The sequence below is a fragment of the Anguilla rostrata genome, chromosome 1 (assembly GCF_018555375.3).
Source record: "Anguilla rostrata isolate EN2019 chromosome 1, ASM1855537v3, whole genome shotgun sequence".
NCBI classification, from domain to species: Eukaryota; Metazoa; Chordata; class Actinopteri; order Anguilliformes; family Anguillidae; genus Anguilla; species Anguilla rostrata.
In genome coordinates this window covers 82,849,749-82,871,536 of record NC_057933.1, presented here as the reverse complement: position 1 = coordinate 82,871,536, position 21,788 = coordinate 82,849,749, and the positions used below count along the sequence as shown (strand labels likewise).

The window sequence follows — 21,788 nt, the reverse complement described above, 5'->3', positions numbered from 1 at the left end:
CACCCCTGAAACCAGCCCCCTCCCCCCCCCCCCCTCCGTGGCCCAGGGCAAAGGTTTCAGACCACAGAGTGCAGCAGTATCTGCAGGTATTTGTGGCTTCCTGTTCAACAGCAGAAAGTTAAAGCCTTGGGGGTAAAACAAAAAAAAAAAGCCTTGTGGGTTCTTTAGCCAATCAGTGACTTGAATGACAACACTTTCAATGACACCCCTGCTTTGGGCCATCGATGGCGAATGAATCACTGGCGCTGAATCACACCGAGAGACCTGCAAACGCCGCGGCCCTCCAAACCTGGAGTCTGACACCCGTTCTCAAGAGATCAGTGACTGCTGAACAGGGACACCTGCGCTGAGAGTGCCACAGGAAAAAAACAACAACAAAAAAAAAAAGAACATCTTGAACAGAAATAAAAGTGCAGTAGAGTACATTTATTTTCACACAGATGTCATTTGGTCCTCAGGCAAAAATGAACTAATACAGCGTTTAAAATATATACAGTGAAAAAGTGATCCACACCCAGTTTTTTTCTTCTTCTTTTAATTCCCAGTGTTCAGACCATGTTAATGCTATGCCAGTGAAAACATCTTTGCATTTATATACATGTATATCCTAGATTACATCCAAAGCCCCTGTAAAATCTACGAGTTAAAACTGATAACAGGTTCTTTATTGGTGGCTTAATCAGTTTGCCTTATCAAAAAAATAAAATAAAACAAAAAACAAAAGCATACCCCTTTAAATTGCTTAGCTTCTCGGTTCAGCAGAACAGCCTTTCATGGACAAAATGTACAGGCTGGCCAGAGCAGGGGCACTCCATTACAATACAGGGCTTTTTTTTGTCTTATGGCTTTTATGCTATCGCTCCCAGTGCATTACTCAACGAAGGGCAGCGTACAGTGCATTAATTTAAGGTCCCGGGAGTAGTCTAGCAAAAATGAAATGCAATCAACATCGTAATAAAACCACTACCACTGCATTTAAACAAAACGACGTTTAAATGTGATGTCGTAAAAACATGGATAAACAAACAACCCATTCCCCTTTAGATATAAGGCATTTGTAAAGAAAACAAATACATAAAATAATCAGTATATCCAGAGCTCATTAATTATAATGTAACAATTTCAGTGATCGAGCGACTAGTGGGACTAGTAGGAATTAAATAGTCTGAATAAAGACATTATAAAGAAAAATTATTCAATGTACAAAAATATATATTTTTATATTGCATAGAACCTCCCAGCAAGTAAAATCATTTTTACATATATTGCTGGTTCCCAGTGCAGTAGAAATGCTATCCCTCGTACTGCCCAAGCACTTTACAGATCTACTTGGTTGATGCATTTTAAGATTACATTTAAAAAGATGGAAATGCGGACCTTGGACACTTACAATAATTCTGCTGGAGTTGGAAATAAAACCTATTTTCAGACAGACTTCGGCATCAAGGCCCCCGTGTGACGAGCGTTGACGGGTCAGGCCAGGAACGGTGTAAACGCACAGTGGTTCGGGCGGCTCGGTCCTGCTTTCATTTAATAAAATGGTGATTGTTTCAAAACGGCAGGGAAAGTTAAAAAAAAAGCGTCCCCGAGGAACCGTAACGTAAATGACAGAGTTTCCGGAGGACCTGATCAAGATTTTTTTTCTATTTTCAAACACTCAGCGCAGCAGTTACAGGCAGCGATGGGGTTTATGGGTCTCAGCGTAATAGGCACAAGGCACTAGCCACATGTAGAGACCCTAGCGAAGAAAGAGGGGAGAAAAGAGAAATCACTGGTAAAAAAAAATAAAAATAATTCACAGACAAGGTAGATTGGCTGCAGCGCTACGAAACGTGCGCATGGAGAGACTCGGGAGACAAAACGGGGCACAAAGAAGGCCAAGGATGCTCACGTTATAATCTTTTGGCTTCAGCTCAAACGGGCCAGGCTTACGCTAGTCATTTGCCAATCGTGCCTCGTCGCGAACCGCTGGCGTATCTCGCTACTTTGTTTGAGAGCACAATGAACTGCCTTTCGTCCTATCGGGTTGTCAAACGGAAGAGAAAAGTGAAAAGTGGGGGGAAAAAAGGAATTCTTGAAATGATTTGCTGCTTTAATATCATCTTATTGAAATGGTTTCAGCACAGGAGCAGGCTACCAGGAATTTCAATAACTTTATGCACACACACGCACACAAACACATTTTATTCTCACACACACACAAACACACACGCAAGCACACCATGCGGTATTACCATAGGTCATAGGTAGGCAATTGCTTGGGGCCTCGTCCGCCAAAGGGGCCTCGTGAATTTGTGTTTCCTTTTTTCTTTTTTTTAAATTTATAAAACATTTTTCCTTTCTTGTCACTCCAAACGAATGATAATGTGTAATAGATCAAAATAAATCTATCTACATGTAAATGTGGGCCTATCCATTTAAATATCTATATTTGCCAATATTTATTATCACCCACATTTCACATTTAACGGACTATTCCACCTTGACCTCCCTACATTTGTGCCTAATCAATGACGTGGAAATTCGAGTTGCCATCAGAGGCAGAGAGTCACTATGTTACCGCGTTTTCAAAGTGATTTTGAGAAGAGAAAGAAGAAGAAAGATGCCCAGTTTAAGGAAAGTTTGCCTAAACCGACGAAATTCTTTAAAAAAAAACAGCCAGAGACTCCACGACGGAGGAGCAACAAGTAGAGTGAGAGCACCTATTATCGACCACCCTAACCGCTAGTGTATTTACTTTGTATTTATTAGAACTGGACATTGACACCCATTTAAATGTAAGTCATGTAAAAAACACACATAATAAATTGTCTAAATGTAAAAAAAAAAAAACAACAACTTCTGCGCCCTTGGATGTAATGGGTCGCGATGTTGTAAAGCGAAGCCGTTCCTCTGTGCCCTTTTCCCGCCCGTGCTTCCAGCGCCTGTGATCCGGAGCAAACGGACGGGAGCAGCGCCGGGCTCAGGCCAGGCCCAGGTCTCGTTTTTTCGGGGAGGCGCGGCACGCTGGCGTTCCGCCAGGCTGATCCAGCGCCCGTGACATCAGAGCCGCGGGGTTGAGCGGAGTCAAGACACCGGACGCTATGTTCTCGCCAGACGAGATCATTTCCACATTCGATTTCTCGCGCAAGGGGCCAATCCTGTGGCTTGAGACTAAGTTAATCTCCACTGAATCATCTTTATGATCCTGGGGTGAAGTGAAAAACACCCTCACACCAAAACATGTTGCATCCCCCCCACCACCCCCACCCCACCCCACCGCCTCACCTCTGACCTGCTGCTGAAATTACTTTCTTTTTGGGAATATGGAGATAACTCGGCAAAGTGGCAAACCTAACCATAAAGCTTTTGCACCGAGGCGACGGTGATTTCCATTTAAATGAAAAGAGGGAGAAGGCAGCCACTCCAGGCGCACTCTGTGTGAGCGAAGCACGCACGGCCTAGGCGCTGTCCAGACCGCTTCTCCGTGCACGCTCTTCCTCCTCCCGCCACCCTCTAATCCAAAAACACTGAAATACACGACCAGCGCTCGCTATCGGAGAGCCATTTACAACGGAAACACTTTCTATGAGGGATCCTACGCGACAAAAAAATGACACGGGCCTTCCTAAGCACTGCGTAGCACGTTCATGAAGACTGCCCAAACATCTGCTCCAGCTGACACGGGCTGTCATTGTGGGAATGCCATATATATAGCATGCATAACAATAATCAGAATGCCATGGAGACGTCATGTACGCGTGCTACACGGCACCATGACCGTCAGTCAGCAGCACTGAGCGTTTATTCAGTGCTTACGAAGGCACGTAGCACTTATGCAGGACGCATCGTAATCAGTGATAGGGCATGAAGGGGAAAGAAACTGTCTAACTACACAGGGAACATTTACGCCGGCTAATTAGCACGATGCTATGAAAGTGGGGAAGTTCAGACCAGTGGTTTCCGCCTGAGTTCTGCTCGCAGCAGGCTTAGTAACATTTCTCCGTCTTTGACTGCTGTGATTCATGTTGGTAGTGACAGACGAGAACATGAACACTGCTCTACACAATGAAAGGGGGGGCGGAAAAAAAGCAGGTGCCCGTACGGGTATTCATGTTCAGCAGTGTTTCCCCAGCTACATTTAACAATGACAGCTACATGCCACTGCTATTAAGAATTCTTGGGGGGAAATTCCCCAAAGGTCTGTGTGAGAGTGGTTTGGAATGGTTTTGATGATGTGATGTCTCTCAGTATAGCCCATAATAACTTAAATTATGTCCTGTTCAAAACCCCAAATTGTAGGGGGATTCTTTTTTTTTTTTTTTTTTCCCTGCTGGGCCAGAAAATCATGGCTGAGGTGAACCAGCCCCTTAGAGGAAATTAAAATTGCCTGAACATTGAATAATGTTACATGGTAGGTGGAGGAGTGTTTTTAAAGCATGTCCTATCTCTACAGGAAATGGGATGCCATAGGATTTTTGGTTCTTTTTTTTTGTTCTTTGGTCTCGATTGGATTTCATCTTCTTTCTCATGCTGAGGAGCCTCTTCTGTTTCGCAGTTGTTTCACACCGTGTGAAACTGCAGCTGTGGCTGAGAACATAACCACGTAACCATGCCCATATATGGACAGTCCTCAGTGGGGGGGGGGGAGCTAAGGAAATGAAAGAATTGGAACGCATACAACTTTAGCAGTCATGTAGTAGTCTGATTCACAGGATATGGACTGTGGGAATAAGCCTGCCACTGGCCGACTATTTCAATCAGAATTCTCCTCCCTGCATCCTGGGCTTAGCGTCGCCCAAGACGACTGTGATTGGTTTTTAAAGAAATACAAACAAGCCAGAGCGTTTTTTTTTTTTTTCCCCTATACCGGAATGATAATGGGTTCAAGCCAGACCTTTCTCCAGCGCTGGCACAGCGCTGAAACGAAGTGTGGAGACGGGTCTGTCTATGCGAGACTGATTCTTTAGCAACTCCCTGATCAGGAGCATGGGGGGTCCAATTAGATAGGCGAGGATCCAGCATAAGTCATAATGTCCCAGTGAGAGAGAGAGAGAGAGAGAGGAGCCAAGGTTGCCCACAGCTGCAGGAGAAGACACCAGTATTGCAGAAGCCCACGAAGCAGCGCCCCCTACAGGTCCTCCTCAGGTGGGCAGGCTTCGGTGAGGCTTAGATGGCGGGTTTCTCCGACTGCTCTACGGGCACAGAGTACACTCTGGGGGGAGGAAAGGGGGGAGAGAGAGAGACATAATTTGACATTAGTTTTTAGCAAATAGGTCAAAACGTCAAGGAGGAGGTCGATTTTTAAAGTTTCTCAAAAAATTCAAAATGGCAGAAAATCTAACCGCACACACTTTCTCAGGGTAGTGACCGTTTTGTCATATGAGAGGAGATAAATCTAGCAAAGAAATAGTTTTGATTCCAGATCGCAGGGTTCAGGAGTCGCGGCCTGTAAACGGATTGTCAAGTGTTTTCTGTAGCGCCACCAAATGGCCAATCAAGGCCAAAATCGCTGCGTCGCCAGTCAATGTGCAAAGTTTGGTAAAAAAAACAACCAGGCGGTTTTCCCAGAACTGCAGAAAAACACGGCAGAATAATAATAACAATAATAATAATAATAACAAAACTAAGGAAAACAACAGAGTGGCTTTGCACCTTCAGTGCTTGCCCCCCTAATAATCAGAATACGCCTAGACACACAGCCTAGATACGCCGCAGAGGTTGCTAGGGACAGGCGCTGATGTTTTTTTCCAGTAACAGCTCCAGGTAGGCTTTGAGGCCGCAGCAGCGCGCTGTTTATCTGACGCACTCGGGGTTGCGTTTGTTTTTAAGCTTTCTTTTCAGCGAGCGGATCACTCAGCACAGCGCCAGCGGCGTCAGCCCCCGCCCCCAGCGGCACCTGCGAGGTGCCAGAGGAATTAAACCCTAATCAGACGGTCTCGGTACAACCGCAGATTCGTTTAAAAAAAATTTTTTTTTGTTTGTTTTTTAATCCGCTCGGTGTGGGCTATTCGCTCTCACCCGTGACCTCCCGGGTCTGCGGGCCGTGCACGAGCGGCCCTGGCGAGAACAGAAAGTCGATTACTCCGCAGAAACGGGGAACGCGCGACGCGCTTGTGTAACAAAGCGCTGCTGACGCACATGCGCACATCCCCCCCCCAGCGCGTTTGCGCTGTCTTGTTATTTTCAGACCGAGTGGAGGGAGAGGAAAAAAAACTATGTCTCACCGTTAAACTGGTTGAGGCAGTTTCTTCCCTGTTTGTTTTCGGCGTGGAGCATACGCTAATGCAGGGGTTTTTTTTCCCTGACGTACAGCTGTTTTTTTTATTTTTTGTTCCCTGCCAAAGAAGCCTGTTTTGTATTAAAGGTGCAGTCACCTGGGGACGTGTTGGGTCTTGCACTGCAGGGTTAGACTCAGGCTGATATCTTATTCTTCTTTTTTTTTTTTACACGGGGTGGGGGGTGGGGGGGGTGCAAAGGTGACTCAAACGACGCGTGCTATTTCAGAGCAAGTCCGTGCCGGCCCAAAGTGGGTGGATGCACTTCTTCTGCTCAGCTTCACATTGTGAGGGCTGAGTGTTTTGGATTTGACGTTGACGTGTCCCTAATGCTGTACAAATTGTCAACCTGACGGGGACTGTTACCCACCCGACTGGTTCTGTCACCCTCCCCGGGGGAGGCTCATCCAGAGAAAAACTGAACACTCATCTCTCTCCCAAACGATCGGTGACTGCTGGTTTTAAAGCAATAATCTTGGTGGTTCAGCGCCAACTCGCTGCCACAGTGAAAGGAGGAGAGACCTTGAGCACTCTTCTTTCAACAAATTCACATTAATGGTCATGAAACTGTGCCATAGGCGACCTGAATAAGACAAACGACTTCTCACAGTAAGCTAACGCAGAAGCAACCACAGACCGATTATACGTGGCATTTTTACCTAGCTTACTGTGTGACAGAACTACCAAGCTGAATAGGTCTGCTTTTTTTAATTAGAAGTTGTGTTATTCCAAGCTTCTTTTTTCCACTAACTGTACAGCTAATCACAATGATTTATCAGGTTTAATCAGGACTTTTATTTACAAGCGAAGTTTGTTCAGAGCACACTCTCCTAAAACAGAGATGAGAGTTGATTGTCTGGTTGTGCTGTGACTTGCTAGTCTTGCTAACCCGCAGGTAGCACAGACCTTAGACAGGGAATCATGATGTGATTGTGACGGGAAACTGTCGTCTCTTACCCTTGCTGTCGATTTAGCATGTGGCGTCTGACCAGGATAGCGGCTGAAAAACAAAAACAGAAGAGGAAGAAAGTTAGTCCTCCCGCTGACTCCTCTGTGTTATGTCACCTGCAGCCTTCCCAGGTCTGTATTTACAAACCCTCCGTCAGGCTTCTGATAGTTACAACATTGTCTACAACACTGAAAACTATCCAACACACACACACACACACACACGTACATATGCATGCCCATGCACACACACATGCATGCTCACGCACACGCATGTGCACATCCACACACACACACACAGACACACACATGCATGCCCATGCACACACACACACATGCCCGCGCGCGCGCGCGCACACACACACACACACATGCATGCCCATGCACATGCATGTGCACATGCATACACACACACACACACATATCATGCCCATGCACACACACACACACACACACACACACACATGCATGCCCACGCGCATGCACACACACACACCGCACATGCATGCCCATGCACGCACACATACACACATGCATGCCCACGCGCACACACACACACACACACCGCACATGCATGCCCACACACACACACACACACACACACACACACAGGTATTTCATGTGCTGACTAAGCGGGCAGTCTTAAATATTCATGTGGAAATAAAGGAACAATGTGCACAATGCGTTAGTCACAGCAGCAGGCTGGAACAGGTGAAGTTAGCAGGTTAGTCGTGGCGCCCGCGCGGCCATTTTGATCCGCGGAGGCCGACGCCCGTTTCCCCCTGCAGCAATGCTGCTCGCACAGTGTTCCACGGCGTCGCGAACGCAAATGTCTCTTTTGAATACTGAGCGCAGACACATCTAACCATGCAAATGGGGCCCCCCTGCAAGACGGGAAGGGATCAGCGTATCGGAGCAGGGCGGATGGCGGACAGCACAGCCAGGTACGGGTCAAACTGCCGAGAGTGCGCGTGGGCAGGGGGAGGGGGGGGGGGGGTTGGGCACTGCCGTACCTGCAATGGCGACGGCAGCCAGCGCCACCACGCACACGACCGCGATGACGATGGTGCTGGTCACTCCCTCTGCGGGTGAAAGAGCAGAAAGGCAGGTGTTAAAATCAAAGGGACTGGCTGGGTGGTCACAGCGTTCACATCCCAGTCAGGACAGCGGCACCGGTGCCCGAACATAGTCATAATCGCGAAACCTAGCAGCGACTGACCGCGGAACTCGTGACACTCTTAAAAGGAAAGCACTTGCATAACGGCATGTTCGGCAGGAGCATAAATCAAATGGACGGAAAATCCTGGACATTGGCCAAGTGTGGTTTTAATTTACTGGTGTCAATTTGTCAGCCATTTTGAAATACCGTTAAGCAACATTCCAACACCGACGCTCACTATGTTCATGAACACGCCTGATGCTGCAAAATCAATATGTTTACAGAACATATATTACATTTTGGTAGATAAACAGAGGTGTGCTAACCTGCATATAACGATATATGGGCCAATCACTAGCCTAGGGTTTGTGAGAGTACCACACAAACAGACCTTGCCATTGATGTACACTGCATACAATGGAAGTATGAAAGCCCTGGCATGGCGCAGGTTTAAATCAAGTGTGGAACACTGACTGGACCGACCTTTATGCAAGACACCTTATTAATGAACTGGATAATTCACTCCTACACAGTTCACAGTTGTTTTTGGCAATAAGGTGCCTACAGCACATAAAGATCATCAGTATTAATTCAACTCTAACACTGATCCAACAGCGATGAAACACACCATGTGCGTGTAAAAATGCACTGCATCAGTTTATCTAACGCTAGACGCCTAAGTGTGAGGTACATACGCATGCTTCCTCATGTTCCTCCATGTTCTGACACACGTGAGGAATATTGTACTTTTACCTTTTTCATCATTTGCTTGCGCCTTTTCCACACTGTCAAGCATCCGTCCATCGTGATTCGCCGGACCGTGCTCAGTTTGGACAGCGAAATTCTCCAGAACACGCTCATCTTGGATACGTTCTTCGACATCATTTGCTGCAACAGAAAAATATTATGCACACCGACAGCTGTATAAGATAAGACAAGATATAAGATATACTTTCATTGAACCCTGTGGGGGTAATTTGTCCTCTGCATTTGACCCATCCTAGTTACTTAGGAGCAGTGGGCAGCCACAGTGCAGCGCCCGGGGACCAACTCCAGTTCTGAGGCCAGTGTCTTGGTCAAGGGCACCTGCAGGAGCGCACCTAACATGCATGTCTTTGAGTGTGGGAGGAAACCGGAGTAAACCCACGCGAACACGGGGGGAACATGCAAACTCCACGCAGAGAGGATCCGGTCGGACCTGGATTCGAACCCGGAACCACCTCCTTGCGAGTGTCCGCCCACTGTATTCACCACTGTGATTACACGCTCAGCTCCTCGATGTACGGCACTAGCGCACACACACAGATGCGACAGGTTAACCCATTTACGAGGAACCTCGTAGTGGACACTGCCGCTACAGCCATCAGTGGACTCTAGGCCTCTGCTGTAATGGCTAAATTGATCCCAGCACTTCGCTGATCCCAAATGAAGACTGTTTCGCTCTTGCAAGCAAATGAGGACGAGCGGCAGTCAAACAATGTCGGGAATGAAACGCAACACCAAAGTTCCTTAGCCCTGTCTGAGATACAGCGGATCACAGTCTCCAGGCCTCCTTCAGGGGAAGACGCATTATCTATTAGGACCCAGTGAATATACAAGAAAATCCAGTACACATTAACAGGGTAGTGTTCAAGACACCCACACGCTGCCCTGTCACACCACACACCCCGCAGGGGAAGGGGAAAACTTCATAAGTAACAAAGTGAACCTACGTCCATCTTCGTCGTCACCTGCAGAAAAAACAACAAGGAAAGAAAAGGGGAGTGAGGCCAGTTGTTCACATTTCAGAGAAAAGCTTCGGTACACATACACCCTGGAGCATTCATTTAAACTATACAAAATGCAATATCCATTTGGACGTAAACAAACACAAGCCATTGTATCTGAAGACGGTGTCAAAGGTAATTCTGACACATATTATATCATATGATAGAATCACATACCAAGCTAACGACATGACATTTTGCCCTTGCTTCAAGCAGGAATACATTTGCATTGTATTCACAAAGTTGTGTGGAGAGAGAGAGAGAGAGAGAGAGAGAGAGACAGGTGGGTGTACGGTTCAAGTTAATGTGAAACCGAGGCTTGGATTAATTCAGCGTTTGCCCTTTGACTGACAAATCCATACTAGTTTTTGTGGGCCTTTTTTTTTTTTTGGGTGGGCAAGCTCAGAAACCTACTACTCAAAGACAAGGACCAGCGCTGCTAGAACCGAAGTGTTATTACCACCTTATGACTAAACACCTGTTTGTTAGGAAAAGCACTGCGGATTGACGATCGAGAAACACTACATACCGCCGTCCCCAGAAGGTTCATCGTCTACTTCTTCCGAAGTGACTGCAGGAGAAACGAGGGTACAGATTACGCCGGGCCTCTATTCAGCACAACAATGAGAAAAAAACATCGCGCTGACCGCAATTACATTCACATTAAAGTCAATTAGCTTGTGTCTTTTATTATAATCAAAAACTTGCTAGGGCTGGTACTTTGTTCCATCACATTATCTGCCATTAAATGTTGCTTTCACACAAGTGCAGACCCATTATGTCTTTTCCCATTTCACCAACGTCTCTGTTAGAATTACGCTCATGCATTTTTCTGTTTGGAATAATTAAATTCAACACAAAACGCTGCAGAATTACACTCCAGTATTTTTCAGGATGGAATAATTGAATTCAATACAAAGCACTGTCACATGTGACCACAGCTCAAAGAAGCTGTGTCGTTTGCTCGGTTTGTCTTCTTCCGCGAGGACACAACGGCTGCTCTCGACCGGGAAAGCACTCTGGCCAAGTACAAGTCAAGCATCCTACGTAAGGTGCTCTGTTCTATGACGGACATGACAAAAGCCTAGATTCCAAATGACAAAACTCAGGCCTAGTCTGCTCAATAGGTCATTTAAACCTCTGTGAAGACAGCATCAAGCCTTGAGCCTCAGGAAAACTAACAATCAGTCTCTGGCCGTAAAAAAAAAGGTATTCTAGGGCTGTCTGGGTAGTGTCAGACGTTGCTACGAACACAGTTGCCAGTGTTCGCGGGTGGGAAGCCGGTGAGGGCATGAGTCCTGATCGCTGCATTAGCGACTCCTACTGGTTGATCAGTGCGCCTGTTCAGCTGGGAGGGGATCTGGGGGAGAAAGCGCGAACCTCCGCACGCGTTACGCTCTCCCAGTGAAACTCCTCGCTGTCAGGTGAAAAGAAGCGGCTGGCGACTCCACATGTATCGGAGGAAGCGTGTGGTAGTCTACGCCCTCCCCAGACCAACGCAGGACAGTGCATCGACCAGGACTGTGTGATACACACGGGGGAATTGGTATAACGACTAAATTGGGGAGAAAATGGGAGAAAAATGGCAAAAAAAGGTATCCTGAAGTCCTAAGCATCCCTGCACAAATATTGTACATTGGTTTGCACACTGTTTGCTTCGCTGTTCTAAAGCATATATGACCACCAACAGACATATATGGGAATGGGGGTACCGAGAGCAGATGAAGTTAAATGATAGGCATACAAGCACTTACCTGCTGTACTTAGAACCAAACACAGAATGAGAAGTCGCAACATCTTTAAACCACTACAGGGGGAGAAGAAAAGAAAAGAGTCTCTTAACATTTATTCATATTTCTTCATATTTATTTATTACCATCATTCACTAGTGCCAAGTATACATGTGAGAGCCACAGGTATCTGAATATGGCTGCTGTATTATAAATGTGTGTGTTATAAATGCGTCTCGGGGTAAATTCAGGGCTATTCTCAGCATTTGAAATGAACTGCTCACGAGTGCTGTGGCTTTGCTGCAATCAGGCAATCCAAGTGAGGACGAACAGCTGCTCAAACGATCATAGCATTATGTGCAGGCATGCAAATATGACAAACAGGGCTTTCCTGTTCAGTTCTCATTCAGTATCGCTTCAAACTGACCTTTGACATTTGATGCTTGACCCAGCCCACCCCCCGCCCCCCGCTCCCCCCCACTCCCTTCGGAAAAAACAAAAACAAAAAAAACTAACCACGACGCTGACGTTCATGCGGAATTATGCCAAGCTGACTGTTTCTGCTCAGCTTCATTTAGGCTGGACAAGGAGCGACTCAACTGAATGCTGTCCTCCCTCCCTGACCTCAGATCTCAATCGGCTGTGCGAAGAACAAAACCCTTTTTTTCCACTGAGCTTAGCAGAAATCGGCTTCTGCTTTAGCCCTTCGCCAGGGCCAGTCAGCATACGGCAGTCATGCGTTCAAAAGTACACCAAGCGATATTTTCCCAAGCCATCCTACCGTGTCGGTTTTATTAGAACACGCCAAGCTTCCATCAAATATTATGAGCCTTTAGAAAGAAACAATGATCATTCATTTTTTTAGTTTTGTACAACGTGTCTCGTTCTCGGCACTTGCTAAGAACAAACATTGTGTTTTCTATTTGGTTCCGTGGTAGTGCTATATTTGTTCCATTTAGTGACACAAAAGCAGGTTTAATAAATCTGGCTAGGTGAGAGGCTCGTGTGCTCTCTCACAGTTCCCGACACCATTTGGTCCATAACAATAAACTTTTTTTTTTTTTTTTTTTTTAATTGCTTTGTCAGATGTACAGAGCAGGTGTTGCACATCTGTTTCTTTCCCACGTATCCACGTCAGCCTCGGAAAGCCTCCACGTGCAGTCTGGGAAACAGGAGCACAATCGGCCAGTGTTTATAAACAGGGCTGCACCGGGACGACTTCCTCCCAGGGTAAGAGTCCAACCAACTCAAAACCCCTTTCCAGCATTTAAACAACAGCGTGCCACACTGGGACGTGATCAGACACCCCCCCCCCCACAACAGCAGCCAGAGAAGCCCTCTTTTGAGAATTGAAGGGGGGGGGGGGTGGCGGAGGAATAGCAGTGTGCCAGCTCAGCCATTGTTATCAAAGCCCATTGTTCAGACCCAACTTCCTCCAGCTAAGGACTGGGCTACCGCTAGCCAGCGCTACACGGGTGACCGGCTGGCCGGCTCTCTTAGGAAACCACGTCCTTCTGTTTTTTTCCAGGGGGAGCCGGACGCTTCCGGCTCCCACGGCGGCCCACGCTTCGGACGTCCGGCCCGCATCCCGCTGGGACCCGGCGCAGACCAGAAGGCCCACGGAGGGGTCTGATTCATTCATCAATCCATTCAATTGAGTTTTTTATTTTTTTTTGGGGGGTTTTTTTTTTTGTGTGTTTATTTTAAGCAGGAGCGAGCCCAGCTGTTTCTGGCTTGGCGCAGTTTGTCGACCTTCTGTTGCATTCTACGTTCCACATCTTCATTTCTTTGGGCACAGGAGCGGTTAGCAAACTCCTCTGCAGCAGGGTCAGAAGCTTAGCTGAGCCTCACACTGTCGCTAGTGTTAGCTGCGGCTGCGGTTCGTCTCAGTTGTTCCATCGTGGAAACTTTGCACTTGGTCACAAAGACGTGAAGAAGCACACCAACAGCACTATAATGGCTGTACAATTCCCTATAAAATTGAAATGGCTGTACAGTTCCGTATAAAATGACCTAGGAAGTCATACTAAAATCCCCCCAAGATCAAATTTTATGCGCGAGCTACTTTGGGTAAACCACTGAGTCCATCTAATTTAGAGGAAAAAAAACTTAACAAAGCACAAAGCCTCTTAGCCAAAAAGCTACCCAAAGCTTATCATTAGACAATAGCTGATGGATTTGCGTGTATTTGTATGCAAATTGAATGTACCCTTCTTGCTTATTTCTGATTTCACTCAATTTTCACTTTTAGAGTTAACAATGCACAGCTAAGTCAGTTCTCGAAAAAAAGAAACTGAATTCATAAATCTATCACAAATCAAGTGCCACAAGGAAGCAGCCACTCGTAAGACTAGGATTGTTTACTTATATTTTTTTAAACAGTTGTTTTTACTGACAGGAAGATAAGACATGCAAATACATGCATGTGCACACGTGTACGTGCACACAAGCACACACACACACACACACACACGCACACACACACACACACACAATGCTGCTAACCACAGGAACAAAAGCTTGCTACATGCTGACACCCCAAAAAAAAAATTGTTTATAGTCTTTAGTTTTTTCGTGGAAGACCAGGACCTGAATTCCACCGCTTCCTCCTCATGCTGATGACTGACATGAATTTGACACCGCAGATAAGAATCAGTCCTGACTGTGGATAAGCATAAGTGGCTAAAAAGTGAGATGAAGTGCAAGCTAGCACGTACAGTGCAGAGCCGCACTGCGTGGCGCTACGCCACGCTTACTCATTCCAAACACATGCACCCGACCTTGAAAGAAGCCTTCACTCTGGGGAATAAAAAGACTTGATCCTTTAAGATATTATCTCACTGTCACGGTTTCTTCTGATTCAGTGGAGAGAGAAATTATCCTTACGGGAATGTCGATTCTGATGGTCAAAAAAAAAAAAAAATCTTGTTTTCCCTAGTCAGTCGGTGCTAACGCTCAAACGCTAGCACCTATTCAAAGCCAAACTTGATATGTTTACTATGGTACAAAAGACTATCGTACAAACGAAACTATAATGCAGCCAGGAGAAGCATGGCTTTGTATGCAAACACACAGGGCTATAACTCAGGGCACTGCAGAAACTTTCTTGCCTGCTTGGGGCCCCTGGAAGCTGGATGGGTAAGGGATAACCTACGATGAGGTGGTCAGCTATCGAGAAATAATGACCGATGCAAAGGTCATTACTTCTCAATAGCTGACCACCTGAGAGTGGATTATGCTGCTTGTTATACTGCTACTTACCATATGAAAGAAATCGATCAATAATAATTTGACACATAATATTGATTTAGAGTGATTTTATTAGTTCAAATAAATGTAAATTATTATTAAACAAATTTTCCATGGCGTTCTCATAGATAATATACGCTATTCGGTGTTTTCGGTAAAAGAGGGTATTGGAGTAAGATACAGGGCAAGTTAACACTAGCAACAGAGCCTACTTGACGTCAATAGCACGGTAAAATGTCCAGTATACTCTAACAGTGTAAATTCAGCTCTAACAGATAACATTTGGTATACCGCAGAATTCTATCAGTGATTAATCGGAATTAGAATCGAGCGTTAAATAAAGCCGCGCGATAATGGATTATGTTCAACGCGCGTCTCGTTTTGACCGCGGTCTACTGTGACAACAGCAGCTTGCAGCGCAAACCCCGCCTTGTTTGAGCACGGCGAAGAATCGCACACTCGTGAGAAGAGGGGCTTGTGTCCGTCCGTCTCTCCAGGACGAGAGGAAGAGGAAGCACGCAGTCCACACTGCCGGCGAGTCCGGGCCTGGATCGGTGCCGATTCTGGCCCGAAGCCCCCAGCTATGACGGATCTTCCCTTAAAAGGCCTGCCGTCTACTGCCACAGACAAAGGAACCACAGACTGGTCTACTTCCTTCCTACACTCAATAGCCCAGCAGATTCTCAGCAGCCGCTGCAACAGCTATGAATGTAGCGTCACACTGCTACACACTGTGCTTCCTGTGCCACTTGTGTTACGCGTACCTCCGTCCAGCACTTATTTGTGCCTTGCATCGTTGTCTTCATGTTGTAGCTTGTGATGCCTCCCAGTTTGACTTAGTATAGGTTGGGTCAGAGTAATGTTCACTGTGTGAACTGGACTTGTTCACGGCCATGAATAACTGTTACAAAATGTGTATTGCACCTTATCGGACCCGTGTTTTGCAGTTGTCCCAATGACCTTTGGTAAGCACTTATTGTACGCCGCTGTGGATAAAAGTGTTGGCCAAATAAATGTAATGTAATGTAACGTGGGGAAGGCTGACTACCTATCCTTACCCTAAAAGGGTATGGGGCCTATACGCTGCTAGCCCCTAAACGTGAACTCAACGCTTTGATCGGTTGCCTGTGCGGCTTAAATTTCATAAACCCATATAACATTTTCAGTACCCAGAACTAATCCAGGAGGTGAATTCATATTAACACCTTCTGGGCTTCTTGGCAAGAATGTCTTGTAGTATTCTTATAGATTTGTTCACCTACAACAACAACAACAACAAAAAAGAACTATGGATATGTAACCGAATTTTGAGTCACTGTACCTACTAGGAATCACTGTACACGGGCAACCCTGAGATTTCTTCCCATCAGGGGGGCTTTGACTGTTTATCTTTGCCTCCCTGCTTGCTTTTTAGGGTTCTGGTCAGGTTTTTTGCCCAATTTTCCATCTGTTACTTCTGTAAAGCGTCTGTGTGACAGTTCTCTGTAGAAAGTGAGGTACAAATAAAATTGATTTGATATGAATCGAGATTTAATCCAAGGACTCCAGCACTGCATCGCAATAACAGTAGCAGGTTGTACTTCAGGATTTTTAGACACACAATGATAAATAAGAATGCTGCTTGCAATTCTTACATGTCTACTTTATGATGTTTTTCATCCCACGTACATTCGCACAGGATGTCAATCAAAGTCTATGGCAGGGCACAAACTACATTAAACTATAAATATCTGGCTGCATCGCAAGTAAACCCCTTGTTTTCTTGGAAGCAGCAACACAGTGTCTGCAAACAGCTTGCTTTAATAGAGGCAACATCCGACTGACAGCCACTTCATATTATAAACAGAAACACACACACAGACACACACAAATGTCTACCATACAACTAATAGTACATGGAGTTGCGTGGAAAAATAAGGTCACAGACATGATTTGTGTGTTGGTGCTGTGTCATGTGTTATCTCTCTGTAAATCAATTACACCTCCTAACACAATACCTCACTATGGGAAGCTTACTAGCGGTAATGGCCATCTTTCTGTTTTGAATTTATTGGCATCACCACATGACATTCATTCAAGCATATCTAAACATCCCCTGATATCCAAGGATTCTGATGATACTCAGAGACAAAACTGGAGGAAGTGTTTACCATCTATTGTACATGCACACCAACATTGCCTGTTCTGCATCTCCAGAATATGGTTGCTAAGGGCGCTTGACATTTTCTTCTGAACTGTGCTTATTTTATAAAATAGTCCGAACGTTTGGTTCTCTGGCTCCAAGTTTGCTGATTGGATACCAGTGTGGACCCGCTGATCACTTGATATCACCACTGAGGACACTCCAATCAGCAATTCATAGCTTCTATGCCTCTGCAAAACCTGGCTGTCTGAGACAAATATTCATGTCACATCCATACACAGTGGCCTTTGAATTCTTTTTTTTTTTTCGTTTGTTTCCTTTTTTATCTCTGAGTTGCAAGTAAGATGAAAAAAAAACAGTCACTCTGTCTTAGTCACGGTGAGAGGAAGTCAGCATAACTTCAAAGCCTATGTGCTGAGCAGTTTTGAATCCACAGACGGACGGCAATTACCCCATGAATATGTAGCTCTTGCGGATTGTTTATTCGGCTTTGGAAGAGTACAACAACAAACAGAATAAAGCAGACGCAATCCTAACGCATTCACACGCGGACGGTGCACGTGGAACTAGCTTTACCAGGGCCTCAGAACTGCTATGTAACCTTAAATTTAGGGTTGGTCATCTCTAGGCTTTCTTCTGAATTTTCTTCTCACTCTAGCCACGAAATACCTGGATGCCATCGCAACCAGAGCATTTAATTTAATTAGAGAAAAATAAGACATCCAGGTTAACCATCAAAGCCACAGCTCACTTTTTCAGTTCTGAACTGACAAGCACAGGCATTCACGCTGTCCATCAAGACGAGTCAACGAGGACTGAGTTCAAGCAAGTTATTTTTTTGAGTAATCAGTCTTTTAGAAGTCTTTACATCTTTGTATTTTTTGCTGATGGTGGAGCAGAGACCCGAGGCTGTTGGTGGAAGCAGACTAACTTGTTCTGTTCTGGCAGAAGTCCAGAGAACTGAGGTCATTCAGAGAAGGTTTCAACATAAAATTCAGAATTAGCTGAGAACTTGCTACAACAAACACTCAAATGTTCTCATGTCGATCGAAATAAGCGCTTGTGAATACTTTCGCACGTTACGTGTTATTACTACTGTGTTCACTGAAGGTTACCGAAATAGACTAAAACAGATGGCAGTTCACAGAAGGCAAATCTAAAGTGTATGACGTGCAAACAGCATACACATTTGTCAAAACACTTAAACACAGGTACGAGATTCTGAATAAAGTACTTTATGAATACAATACCAAAGGCACAGGGACAATCTGCTTCAAAAGCAGGGCAAATGGAAGCACACTTTACAATACGACAAATAAAACGTCCAATCGATTTTACAGTTACAGTATTTTGCCCGTATTTTTTAGAATACACGACCATGCAGCCATAGCCTACAAAAAAATATTTTAGATACCTAAAAGCAGAGACACATATTACATGACAAAGTAGAAGTTAAGCTCACCAGAAGAAAAAAAACCCGCAGTTCTTACCTCAGCTGCAGCGTCAGGTGCTTTGCGTTTGACTGTACTTCACAGAATGCTCGACTCAGAAGCAGGAAATCACACTCAGTACACCCCCATTCAGAGGAGCTTGCGCAAAACCATAAATGGGATGCGCAGGGTAAACTTCGAGTGGGAGAAATTCCTGTGGTATTGTGCCAACGTATGCGTATAAGCGCACTTTCTTAGTGCCGGGAAAATAAAACGTACAGTCAGAAGTACAACGAAAGTCAACCGCACATATTTATTTTTTTCTGACTTGAAATTGAAATATTTGGTTCAAAAAGCAGACTGGTCATAATTAACAGTCGCCTTCAGTACTCTCTAGAAGATAGTCTATCTTCATCTTGTTCTGCTGCGTGCAATTATCCACTGTCTTGTCCTTGGATATTGTGGTATGAAAAAATATGTCTCCCACGAATTACAGCCATAATCAGGCGAAGTGGACAGACTTGAGATTCCACGCGTTTTGGGGGGAGGCCAGGGGGGCGCAACAAGGGCCGATCCGTTTCAGAATTTTGTCCCAACTTCTGCTCTTAGCTCAATCGTATCTTGATCTGACATTTCTACAAGCAGACTGCACATCCTAAAGATTTTTCCTGTGCTCAAGTACAGGATTGAACCATTAGTTTTTATAGCTGTCATAAAACTAAAACAAAGATAATTTGTTGAAACAAAACCCAGCACAGAGACCTACTCTCCAGGACCGGAGTTGTACACCTTTGACATGGGCCAATTTAACAGCCTAATCAATTGAAATAGTTTGAAAAACTATTTAAATTGACGCATTTAAAGTTGGTGTCTCAAAAACGAAGATATAGAAATAGCGTCGCAGTCTAAATTTCAAACTCAAGGGTAAGTAGGCTAAAGACGACCCAAACAAGCAGTCTTTGGTCAGGAATTTAAATTTTAAAAAAATAAAATAAAATAAAAAACAATAATTGTGCGCAGTACTTGGACCTGGCAGCATATAGACTAATTATCTATGTCAACTAGTATCGCATCATGATCATATACCGTAGGCTACATGCCCCTTTTCTATTAAAGAAATCTATTAAGTAAATGCCAATGTTCCATGTCAGAGCGATTAGCCGTGAAAGAAATACGAATACAGCTGTTTAAACGGGATCAATCAAGCAATCAAGTGCAACACGATTGGCAAAAGACATGGCGTACCTTCGAAGTCCCGCAGACAGGCCTACACTGCGCCTCACGGGAAAGGTCGTGTGCATTAGCTGTATTAGTTTCACCTGTGGTGCACTGCTTGCGCTCAAATTTAATTAATCTCAAGGAAATAAAGGTGTAGGATCCAAAGACAGCCTGTTTGGAGGAATGCGCGTTTAGGAGTGAGGTAACGCATTTTCTTTGGACTTCTTGACGTTTACGTTTGGTAGGGGTTACGTTTATTTATGAATACATAGATTCTAGCCAACTCAAATGCATCCAGTGAATTCAAACCCGTATTTTAATGTATAATTTACTTATGCTTCTTTTTCAACAGTAATGTTTAGGTATCTGTTGATGCTTTGTGCGTCCATCCACGTCGGTTTTGGTGAGTATTGCATTTGGGTACTTAATCTTCAGAACCCGTTGTTGATTGTTTTGTCGCAAAAAAATGTAAATTGCGTCTGCAAATTTAGATCTGATTCGTTCTATAAAACCGCTTGCTTGCACTTACGTCTGCCAAGGGCGGTCTGAAAACCTGCAAACTTGTACTGTTGGCACGTTTATTTCGTGACTAAACAAATTGCCAAAGATTATCCCTTTCCTCCTGCGTTTGTGTCTAAATGTTGTACATGCATTAATCAGACTTAGTCATGAATATGAATATTGTTCCCCTACCTCTGAGTCACTCCTCTCTCGAGAGCTGGTTGAGAAGTTCTGCTTTCGCTGTGCTGCATATGGGCGCCATTTATACATTTATACTTGCGGTTGGCATTTCTGACCTCGGCCTCTACCATGATGTCTGAATTAGGACTGCCATGTTCGTTTCCCCCTCCCCCACCATCTACTAAACCTCTTGGCATAAAGTATGGCCAGCATTGGTAGGTTAATTCAAAGAATTATCAGAAAAACCATTGCTTGGCACTGTTCCCTTTCATTTTACAAAAAGCTTGTATTTTATATTGTAATTTTACATCCAGTTCCTTCTCGCATTAAGACCAAAGCTAACTAGCCACAGTGCTGGTTGGTTTAAAGTGTACATTTCTCAACCCCACAAGTTTGTGCATTGATCCAGAGATCATTCAATGACTCTCTAAAAATGGCATGGTTGGTATTTATCGATGACTTTCCTAAGGGGCTTGTGATTACAGGAGACAAGGGTGATATTTCATGTTAATGCGTTGTCATCTACCCTTTTCTTTTGTAGAACATTCACTTGATTATTTGTTGTGGTTACCTGGTTGTAATAGTTTGCTCTTCTCCACATCTACTAGTTCCCTTGCACATGTGGTTACCTTCCGAAAGGGGAAGGGGGAGGAGAGAATTCGGTTACGAGATGATGTCAGTTAACCAAGGTTTCATTTGCAGAGGTTTCTATGAAGGCACCAAAGTGTGCATAGTCTGGTGTAATGCTTGTTTATCCTTTGTTGCTCACATTAATTTATTTAAGTGAAAATAGTTTAGTTTATTAGTTTAAACTGCAAATGCTTGTTCAATAAACCTGCTGTAGAATGGTATATGGTATTTGCTGACTGTATATATTTGAATGATTACAGGGTTTCAAGTGCTCAAGTCACCTACCTTCTGAAACTTGAGTTTCTATCGGTATTGCAAGGGAATCTTCTGGAATGTTTTCCCTGTTCTTGGTTGTGCCTCCTTTGTGTTGCCTTGGCAACGTGTGGACTTCTTGAATGTACTGTGCACACATGCAGGTGTAGCCAAGGGTCATGATTTAGGAACTGTGTGGGAAATGTTTGGTCGGTGCGTCTGTTGTGATTGGACACCTTCCCATTATCTGAAGTTGGGCATTGTGACAGACGTGCTGCTATTGGTTTAAAACTCTGAAAACAATTGCTGATCTTGTTGTACTTCA

At 44.8% G+C, this 21,788-nt stretch overlaps 2 protein-coding genes across 2 annotated transcripts in view; one reads left to right on the top strand and one right to left on the bottom strand.

The window, feature by feature from the left end:
• Positions 1 to 405: 405 nt before the first annotated feature.
• si:dkey-262k9.2 (uncharacterized) lies at positions 406 to 19,217 on the bottom strand. Its single transcript, XM_064306178.1, has 8 exons — positions 18,743 to 19,217; positions 11,885 to 11,937; positions 10,660 to 10,701; positions 10,077 to 10,094; positions 9,118 to 9,252; positions 8,219 to 8,287; positions 7,215 to 7,257; positions 406 to 5,194 (listed from the first exon to the last, which is right to left on the bottom strand). The coding sequence occupies exons 2-8, from the start codon at positions 11,925 to 11,927 to the stop codon at positions 5,149 to 5,151; spliced, it is 396 nt and encodes a 131-aa protein (XP_064162248.1). The 5' UTR covers positions 11,928 to 11,937; positions 18,743 to 19,217; the 3' UTR covers positions 406 to 5,148.
• Positions 19,218 to 20,252: 1,035 nt separating this feature from the next.
• LOC135248502 (IgGFc-binding protein-like) overlaps positions 20,253 to 21,788 on the top strand; it is a 62,334-nt gene continuing 60,798 nt past the window's right edge. The window contains exon 1 of the mRNA XM_064323265.1: positions 20,253 to 20,303. Coding sequence (XP_064179335.1) covers positions 20,255 to 20,303 — 49 coding nt within the window. The 5' untranslated portion in view covers positions 20,253 to 20,254. The remainder of the gene's footprint in view (positions 20,304 to 21,788) is intronic.